Source organism: Malus sylvestris, chromosome 10, assembly GCF_916048215.2.
Source record: "Malus sylvestris chromosome 10, drMalSylv7.2, whole genome shotgun sequence".
Classification (NCBI taxonomy): domain Eukaryota; kingdom Viridiplantae; phylum Streptophyta; class Magnoliopsida; order Rosales; family Rosaceae; genus Malus; species Malus sylvestris.
The window spans coordinates 8,229,317-8,239,589 of record NC_062269.1 but is presented as its reverse complement, the minus strand read 5'-3'; the positions used below and the strand labels follow the sequence as shown (position 1 = coordinate 8,239,589).

Genomic DNA, 10,273 nt, shown 5'->3' with positions numbered 1-10,273 from the left:
TCGTTGTGGCATTGTACATGGTTGTTGTTGGAGTGTCGCTATGACATGATTAAACCCAACCAGGTCATGCGCAACCCATGCGCACAGGATTCGTTGCGCAGGAGAGAAAATATGTAAGATAACTGAGAAATCTAGCTGTTGGATATGAAACAGACAAAAGTAAGGAAAAATACAAATGTACCAAGTTGTTCATACTGTTGCAAGGCAGATATGAAATCAGTGAAGAAACGATACTTGTATCAATCAATACGATACACTGTTATTCTATTTGAACCAACGTATTCTCCATCATTAAGTACATTAAATAACAAAAATACACATTTAGAGGAAACAAAAAAGAATCGAAAAACGCTCTGTCCCATGCACAAACGCTAGAACACTTCGGCCACCTTGCTTGCGAGAACTCGTTCCCTTCTTTCGATGTATCCAAACGGGAACCAACCTGCTCTGCCTTTGCATTCGCCTTCTGCCCAACCGTTGTTTGTCACCTGTAGAAAGAACAAAAGATAATCAACCTAGAAACTCGCATCAACAATAATGCACTACAAAAATTTAGGCATTCGCCTTCTCGTTTGATTGTTTTATTTATTCAACACAAGCAGCAGACACATGTGCAAATAAAGAAACAAGAACTGCAATCTTCAACCTGGATTCACTGACTTGCCTCAGATGACAGGCATCTGAAATCTGCAAAAACCAACCGGATCATGCCTTATTGTTGCAAGGTTAAATTGTTCTCAACCCAACCTAAAGTGGATCCAGTTGGTATGTATTAGTTATCACAATTAAAACAATAGATCGTGCTCATTTTTCCATTTAGATTAGATCTTAGGTTGGTCCAAATCCAAGCCCAGGGCCAACCCGAATTCAGAATTTAAGTATCAAGGTAGTTGAAGTATAACATCCAAGTAAGTTGTAAACCTTTCGCACAACAACATAATCGCCAACTGACAAACTGAGCTCTATGTCAGACACAGCTTGATACGTAAACATAACCTGCAATAAATTGACAAATAAACAACACAAATGAACAGCCTTCAAGTGCAGCAGTTGCATCATACAAGCAAAAAGAATTCAGAAATTTCATTGATTACTAACCTCCCCTAAGAAGTAATCCATGCTGTCTGACGATCCATTATGTGTTTGAGAAGCATATATGCCGTTAACTTCTTCATAAGATGGAGGTGGAGGCATGGTGGTTTCAATAGTAGGGCTAGGAGGTGCTTCAATCCGTTGTCGTTCTGATACCATCTATCAATATCAGAAAAAAACATTACCCAAAATCATCAATTGACACAGAAAAAAAAAATGGGATTTTGCATAGTTGAGAAAATTAGTATATTTGGGAGAGAGAGAGAGAGGGGGGGGGGGTGCATACCTCTCCTTCAAGTTGATCAAGTATCTTAAGGATCCTCTGATGATAAGTATGCTCTGCCTCGACCTTCATTCCAGAACAAAATTGACAAGAAGAAAGACATTTTGATAAGAACAGGAAGAAAGTTTAAACACTAATTCCCAATAAATAACACGTAAACATTTACTTAGGCTTAACGTATTTAACTCGAAGTATATATTCACAAAACTTGTACTACCATGGCAATGAGTCGCTGGAGTGTCAACCTCTGTTGTTGAGCCTCAACAGCTGCCATTGCTGCAGCAGCTTCCTTCCCTAATATTGCCATATTTGACTTCAGATCTTGCATCTTCGACTCTGCAGCTTCCAGTTTCATAACATTTTCTGAATTTCCTGGTGTTTCCCTCACTTTTGCTTGGCGTTTGGAAACTTCAATAGCCTGTCTAGGTTCAAAAGAATGCACAATGACATACTTGTACAAGCAATCCACCAGGTGAATTAGCTTTCACCAATTTGCATGAATAGAAGGTACATCAGTTGACCCACACTGATTCCAGTATAAAATATTGTTGTGGGAAGAAAACACTCAGAAAGTCTCTGGTAAACACAGATTAAAGATACCTGAGCTTCAGCTTCTTGTCGCATTCTATCATAACGTTGAGCAAGATGCCGAGCATCCTCCAATGGAGCCCCCATTACCATTGCTCTTAATGGCTCTGCCACCTAATAGTATTTTTAAACACCGTGTCACAAACTTAACCTCTGATAGCAGTAAGAAGGAATTAACGATTTCAAATTAAATCATACAATGGTATTTACCAAGTAAAGGATGACTGAAATAAAATGTCAAGAAGAACAAAATGTAGTTTAAGCATATAATCGATGTTGGATGTGCAAAATGAGCTTGGATGATGCCTTTCGGAAATTTAATTTTGGAGGGGGAATGCGGTAAAGATTAAACTAGGAGAACAGAATCTAAACAGGATATCGATGTCAATAACATCCTCTGTTCTACCCACCAGTAAGGTATGGCTTTGAGGTTAAAGAAATTGGAACACAACAACCAAAAGAAAATACTACCAGAAATATTGTGAATGGCAGGAACATGGTGGAATGCAACAATTTATTAATGCAGTATCCCTGTACAAAGAATGATGCAGACTGTTGGTTCTATAAATCTACAAAATCTTAGTTGCTATAAGAATTTCCTTGGCATATTTAGTCAGAAAATATCTCAGAAGAGAAAAATAACTTGGTTTGTCATATCTAGTGTAACTAAAGTAAACAACTAAACATAACAGAGCTGCCAATTTGAGTCCTTCATTCTGCATAAGTTTATGCATAATGTTTGGGAAGCTCTTGATGCAACAACTTGGGTTCACTATTGTCACAAAGTGGCATACAGAAGAAGAGGTAGAATTTTGTATCTGAATCCACACCCTCTTCACTTGTCTAATAAACGGATTCTAACATTAAACCTGGGATAATTAAATTTAAAATTTTCTGAGCAACTGTATAGTCCAACCCCCTACGGCCAAAAAGAAAGATTGCATTACAATTATCAATCAAATAAATTATAAAATCAGTATGAAAATGTATTACTCATTCCACCATTTCACAAACATATGCAAAAGTCGTATCTATAGAATTATGCATCTAAGTGAAGAAAATTTTGTCACACCTGTGTACCAAGAGCTTTCAACAGATTCCCCCTCTCCTTCTCCATTTGAGCACGAGCTCGCCCATAGCTTAATGAAGCTCTTGATAATGTACTTCCACTAGTACACGTATTTTCGGCACCATATTTCCTACTATCTTCTGACAACTTCGTTCCTATCCAATAATTAAGGTTAGGGTTTTTAATATGAATATTAGGCCTTGTGAAATTAGCTTCAAGCTTGACAAATGACATATAAGTTACGAACTCACCTATTTCAACTTGTTTGGACCCGGTGACAATATATCCCTCCACACCACGAACAATATCCCTTTGATAATGCTACAACATGAATTAAAATTTCTATAAGTAGAGGTAAAAACATTAACTGAAATTAGAGGAGGCAAGAAAGGAAGTAGGCCACCTTGCCGGCACGTGTTGATATGTAAAGCTTTTCAAGTTTCTGATGCTGCACGAGTTCTGCCTCATCAGTTACTAAATTATCTGAACCTCCGTATCCTCCAGCTCCAAACTGCTTGAGGACAGCCTAAAATAAAACGAAAAGTAATCAGATTGTCTGTTACACTTAAATGAAAATGAAATGTAAGTAAACCTTTGTCACAACAAACATACGCTCAAGTTTAGCCATGTTATTTGTTCACCTAAAAAACATCGTTAATAACAGAGAAGGATGGAAATATACGGGAACTTCTAATTGATAGATAGTCGTTGAAGATACACCATATACTTTTTTGGTGCATGTGTAGGAATATGACCACATGAACAGAAAACGTGACATGAAAAATAAAATTACAACAGAAACGGAAATCCCTTAACACATTGTTAGCACAACTTTCTTAAATGGTTAATAGTGTTTCAGCTGCACTTTAGACACCAAGGTAATCAGTGTGCAGCCATGACCATCTGTAATGTGCCCATGATCAAAACACATTGCCACCCAATTTCTTTAAGGGCACATTGCCATGTAAAACATAAGAGGAACACATTTACTTATCATGACCTGCATCCCATAAAACACACTTCTAGGCTACAATTATCCAAGATATGGAACAATAAACGTATTAAAACGTTCTACCGAAATCTTCTGCTTGCAATCCTTCACAGACACATTTCTCAGTTCACCAATGAAGCTTCCAAGATCAACCATCAGATTCCAAAGATGTTATTGGAGCAATACATTGAGGCGTAAAACATACAACATTACGTTTCATTGGATGAACAAGCTTGACCTGCATCCCATAACACAAACTCTAGGCTATAATTTTGTAAGGGGTATGGACCAAGAACTGCAGCAAATTGTTCTAGCCATATCTTCTTTTTGCAATCCGCCTCACATCATTTCTTAATTCACCAAATGAAAATCCCAAAATAAACCATCAGATTCCAAGAAGGTCATCGGAGCAATGCATCGCGTATCCTCATTACACATTACACTAAATTTCGGTTGCCTATCGAATCTCAATCAACAAAATTCATAAAAGATTAAGACTTTGAAAAGCAAATGCATTGCGTTGCATCACACCATGCGAAGTGAATCAAGAATCTCAAACCCAACTGAGATAAAAGCATTGCCAGCAGAACAAGATTGCAAATTTCACCAAGAAAAAAAGAAAAAGACAAAAGAAAAGACTTGGAAAAAATGAAAAATCGGGCTAACTCAGCGGGGAATTAAAATTTGGTAACAAATGAAACATCAAATATGGATTCAGGACAGAGAGTTAGAGATTGAAATAAAATTGGATCTGGTGGGAATTAGGATTGTGGGTTGAGGGTACCTGTTGCTGCCTGGCGACCTGTTCGCGAAGCCGGGTGGCTTGCTTTCTGATAGCTTCCATTCAAAACTAAGGGCCAAATCTGCCGAGTGTTTAGGGTCTCCACCAACAGAATTTGTAAGAGAGAGAGATGAAAGCAGGCAGGCTTGGGTTCCAAATAAAATGGTAGGGACTTTTGCTTTGATGGAGCTGTTTGAGCTTTTGGTCGTGTGCGTGCAGACATTTCACCTATTTGAACTCAGATTTGTTTTATATTTTAGTTTTTCAATAGGAAATTGTAATTAGCATTTCAAAAATTTTATTTGGACACTTCAAACATTTTATAATTAGAAAGAAAAATACACTTATGAGGAGTTTAGTATGAGAATTTTGGAATGCTAATAACAATTCCCTTTTAATAATTTGAATGTTTTGTTTACATAGATGGAATCCAAATGACAAAAATAGGAATGAATTAACTTTTTAGAATTTAAATAAAATATATGTAATTAACATGATCATCATTTGCCATTTTGCCCTTTAGGACTGGGTATGATAGTAATTCTCTTTGTTTGTAAGTAAGAGAATTTAGATTTGATTCTCGCTAAAGGCGAATTTGAATCACATTATTGCTAGCTCCCTAAATGTAGATAACATATGATGTGTATTTAAACTGACCTAAATAATAGATTAATTTAAACCAAATTAAACTCGCAAGCACACAAATCAATTGTAATAATAAATGCATATACGAGGTCGATCCCAAAGGACTGCTTTAATACCAATTTAACCGATTTATCACGCTAGACTTTATTAAACAAACAAATGATAAATTGAATTGAATAATTGAGCAAGACTATACTTAACAAGAATAAGAAAACCATCCAATTACCATGTCAATCTTAAAGGTTGTTCTTTTTAAGGTATGAATCAATCCGTGGCCAGACAACAACTTGTGTATCTCTACCTGATAATCATATCCTATTGGTTAAGCATACAATTAAACACATAAAAACCCATTACGCATAGAAGAATCATGTCAACCAAGTAGGACTAGCTTGATACTGGTCATCCTCACTAGTTTGTCTACTCGTCTTAATCTTAATTCCAATAAACCTAATTGATTGGTCATCCACATAGATTTATCTAAATATCTAGATGCAAAATTCCTAAAGATGATCAGTCATTAGAAATCCGAATCTAGAATAAATTACACACAAAGATTAAGAATATAACATGGCATATAATCGGATAATAATTAACAAAGTACTTCGCAACTATTCATGTCATGGCTTCATCATAAACCTTAGAAAATAACTTAGTTACACATAGAAATAAAAATAAAAGAAAGATAGAACCAGGAGTCCATGACAAAGCGCGTCCCTAAGCTCTTCTTCACAAATTACGGAGATGGTGAATGGTAGTATGGATGGGGGGTGATGTCGAGAGGATGTTCTAGAGAGACCTTAGGACACCTTATTTATACTAAAAAAAACCCTAAAACGACTGGGAGAAACTCTCCTAAATAAAACAAACTCCTAAACAATTAATGACACTAACTAGGAAAGAATCTTTCTTGGCTTGGGAATACGTCATCTGTCTTGCGTGCCAAATTTAGAGTCAATTTATCTTCTGGATTTTTTTTAAAAAAATATAAGAAACGTAGCTTTGTCTCTTATCTTTCCAAGTGTATATCGCACTCCACTAGGAAAAATCGGGAAAGCCTTCAAATCATCATTCTCCTACAGCTGCGCATTTCTAACGGAAAAAACAACTTCTGCGGGATTGATTTTTAAAATTGGAATGAATGTTTTCATGGAAAATTATGAAATTCGGACACAATGAGCTTCATCCTTTTAGCTTCCTTCTCCAATTGGCATTGCACCAAAACTCCTTCAGAAAGTCGAATTATCACAAAAAACGTTTTAAGTGTGCAGATTGGCTAAAATTAAGGAAAGGAAAGTAATAAGGCTCTTTTATAATCAATTCCTTAACAAAAATTAGCAATAATTAACATGAAAATATGATACATAATGCACCTATCAACATCGTTTGTTCAAAAAAAAAAACATGATCATCATTTGATCGTTGAGATGGTGATTGTTGTGGTAGCTAATTTCCACCGTCTTCGATTTTGACGAAAATGTAACTACAAAACAATCAACACCTTTGATCAAATCCTAAAGCCTGATACGCTTAAGAGGAGTGGGGTGGGGGAGAGAGAAAGGGGTTGGCCAATGGATCTCTGATGCCTAAGTTAGTTTCTCTTAGAAGAGTGAGTGTTTAAAGCTTGTATGCGTAACAAAAACCTTACCAAAATTTGGTGAAGATACAGTATTTGTAGGAAGAGGTGGCTGGCCATCGGGTTAGAGTGTCATCGTACACATGACAGCATCCTATTGGTCAAGGTGTGTCATCTGTTGGATGATGAGTAAAGAATATTCCCCAAGATATTAATTAGGAGAAAATATCTTGGGATAATGGTGAGAGTATCCTTAATTGATTGTGATAGAGATTCCTTACTTTATTGAATTGACCTTCAATTGAGAATGTATTAAAGATATGATTTAGTAATTAACTTTATCTTTAATACCTTTGACTTTTTCATGCCACGAGCCGTCAACTGTTTGGACCTTCAATGATGCTGAGCTACGCATGGGAGTATCTGAGAAGCATGCCTATTTAGTGAAGGCAATCTTGTCTTTCTCAAGGAAAAGTCCACGTGTCGTCTTCTAGATTTTTGGAATTATTTCTAGCTCGACAAATGCACACACACCTGCTGGACTACAAGCAGAAAAGGGTAGTAGGTGTAAAGCTTCCAAGCTGCTTAGGCATGCGTAAAGTTGTTTCCCAATTTAATGTAGATTTTCCACTTCGTTTTGGAAACAGAGTCTTCATGGAAAAGGGAAGCCAATAGCCACCAAGACTTATTTATCCCTACAAGAAAGAGAGAAAAATGCATCCCTATAAAAAAGAGAGAAAAGGTTAGAGGATATAGTAAACATCTCCCCTTGTTTTCTTCTTTTCTTGTCCCTGTGAAAAGTTGATCATCGTCATTGTTTTTATTCTCTGTGTCGCACCAAGGTAAGAAAAATTAAATTTTCTTCTTTATTGATTTTTTTTAGCCATGAGGCTCGATGAAATGGCTCAAGAGGGCCAAGGATGGTGTCGGCGGAAGCCACGGGATTGTTGTGCAAGTAGGCAGCACAAGGAGCTATTGCAGATTATGTGGCGCGGCTGGCTGGCGTGGACCAGGAACTCGGCTCGGCTTTGGCTTAGGAAAATGGCATGGTAGGGCGCGGAGCTTAAGCTGGCGCGGCCAAGGCTGCAAAAAAGGTGTAGGGCTTCACTTTCAAGTTAGCCTTCTTGTTGAACCTTTAGTTAGGAAGAAGTTTTTCTGCCATTTGTGAGATTTTGCTACTTCTGGAAAGCTTGACATCAAGATGTTTCCAACGTCCAAATTTAGAAGCTTTAGCTAAGTTTGGATCGGCTTTTGAATGGCTAGCCATTACAAGAAGTGGGGAGAAAGTTTGTCACTTGGAAACGTGGATTCGGCCGTTAAAGAGGCGTCAAAGCCCGCTCCTTCTATTGCTGCCACGTTTGTGCTGGTTGCCAAAAATAATGGAATTGCTTGAGTTTGATTTCTTAGCTACTAACGGTGGAACAGTTGAGGATAAAGCTGCCAAGATTGGACTTACTGAATATGAAGTGTTGGATGAGCAAACTATTGAGTGCAAAGTGGCTGCTGAAGGCATGATAGCTACTGGAAAACCAAAGATCATCCAAGTTGTTAATGAGCAATCTGCTTTGTGTAGCTTATGTCAGATTTTGGCGACCTTTGTGCAAGTTTATCGACTTGCTAGAAATTTAATAGACTGCTTTCTTTGTTTTACTCCATCACTGTTTTTCTTTAAACTTTGCTTGCTTGAAGCGTTTTACAAAACTTTTAGCCATAGGGCTATCGGTTGGGCACACTGCTTTGAAAAAACAGACGATTCCACGTAGTCAATATGGCTATAACTTTTGGCTTCTTGGGGTGTTGAGCTGTTGAGCATGTCGTGAGCTACTGCCCATTGCCGTGTTGCTTAATCTGTCTTTGAATCTTCGTTCCTTTGAGCTGAGTGGCCTGCATCACAACATGATAAAAATTTGTGGGACATTAAAATCGTTAACTAATCACATGAAAAGTGTTTAGCTGTGTAAATATTCATGGATGTCGAGGAATTTTACACTCTCGCACTGGAGGGCAAACCCAGATAGGTGTCGGAGAATTAGTATACCCTTTCGCATTGGAAAGCAGACCCAGATGGGTGTTAGAGAATTAGTTTACCCTATCACACTGAAGAACAAACCCAAATGGGTGTTCGAGGGTTAGCTTATCATCTCGCACTAGAGAGTAGACCAGATGGGTGTCGAGAAATTAGTTTACCTTCTCGCGCTAGAGAACAGACCCAAATAAGTGTTGGGGAATTAGTTTATCTTCTCGCGTTGGAGAGTAAACGCAGATGGGTGTGGGGGAATTAGTTTATCCTCTCACACTAGAGAGCAGACCCATATAGATGTCGAGAATTAGTTTATATTCATGCGTTAGAAAGCAGACCCAAGTGGGTGTCGGGGAATTAGTTTATTATCTCGCATTGGGAACATACCAGATAGGTGTCGGGGACTTAGTTTACACTCTCGCATTGAAGAGCAAACCTAGATGGGTGTTAAGGGATTGGTTTACCCTCTCGCACTAGATAACATAACCAGATAGGTATCGGGGGCTTGGTTTGTTGAGAATATCGCGTTTAAGAATGGGAAAAACAAGAACAAACTCTGGAAATCGAAAAACAAATAACCAAGATAAATAACACCAAGAATTTATGTGGTTCGGCAATATGTGCCTACGTCTACGGGACAGCAACAACAATCTTTCACTATATCAATAATGAGTACAACCAATCATCTTGCCAAATATTTAGAACTAGGACTTGACGAAAAACCTGAAAGAACAAGAACAAGAAATACACTATCTATTTTTTTTTCTCTTTCACACACTTTACAATATTCTTTCACTTTAATCCCTTGAGTGGTATACAATTTATTGTTTTGCTCCCTCCTTAAAACTAGTACAATAGCCCCTTTATATAGACATAATAAAGGTCTTCTTCAATAGGGATTATTAATCCTAATTGGAATCTAGTTATGAATCCTATTCCAATTGAGAAACTAACTCCAATTGGGTAAACAACTCCAATTGGGAAAACAATTTAATCCTCTAAGATTATTAATTCCCAATAGACTTAGGACAACTAATCATGGGCTAGAAAAAACCCAACAATCTCCCCCTCCAGGCCATGAGGAAGGTATACCATAATAGAATTACTCCTCTTAACCGAAGTCCCATTGATCAAACTTTTCATGACCAGACTCCTCCTGATCGAATTACCCATACCCAAGCTCCCCTTGATCAAACTACTCATTAACCAAGACCATCTTGATTAGATT

The 10,273-nt window shown here is 37.5% G+C and overlaps 1 protein-coding gene across 5 annotated transcripts; it reads right to left on the bottom strand.

The window, feature by feature from the left end:
* Positions 1–211: 211 nt before the first annotated feature.
* On the bottom strand, positions 212–5,020 carry LOC126584974 (SH3 domain-containing protein 2-like). 5 transcript variants are annotated; one of them, XM_050249354.1, is made up of 11 exons: positions 4,808–5,020; positions 3,436–3,558; positions 3,284–3,353; positions 3,036–3,187; positions 1,976–2,077; positions 1,593–1,793; positions 1,379–1,441; positions 1,099–1,251; positions 922–996; positions 647–687; positions 212–488 (listed from the first exon to the last, which is right to left on the bottom strand). In XM_050249354.1, exons 1-11 carry the CDS (start codon positions 4,865–4,867, stop codon positions 485–487), a joined length of 1,044 nt encoding a protein of 347 aa, XP_050105311.1. In that variant the 5' UTR covers positions 4,868–5,020; the 3' UTR covers positions 212–484. The 5 variants fall into 5 exon arrangements, 3 of the variants coding, with proteins under 3 accessions (XP_050105311.1, XP_050105312.1, XP_050105310.1); XM_050249355.1 differs by having other exon boundaries at positions 665–687; XR_007610214.1 differs by having other exon boundaries at positions 366–488; positions 665–747.
* Positions 5,021–10,273: the final 5,253 nt, after the last annotated feature.

What these genes read in the sequence shown, in the direction of transcription:
- LOC126584974 (XM_050249353.1), bottom strand. Translation starts at nt 4,867, where the DNA reads ATGGAAGCTATCAGAAAGCAAGCCACCCGGCTTCGCGAACAGGTCGCC. An exon ending in AGGTCGCCAGGCAGCAACAG is followed by an intron (nt 3,559 to 4,807) that starts GTACCCTCAACC and finishes GTTTTATTTTAG; the next exon opens with GCTGTCCTCAAGCAGTTTGG. An exon ending in TGGATTACTTCTTAGGGGAG is followed by an intron (nt 997 to 1,098) that starts GTTAGTAATCAA and finishes AATTTATTGCAG; the next exon opens with GTTATGTTTACGTATCAAGC.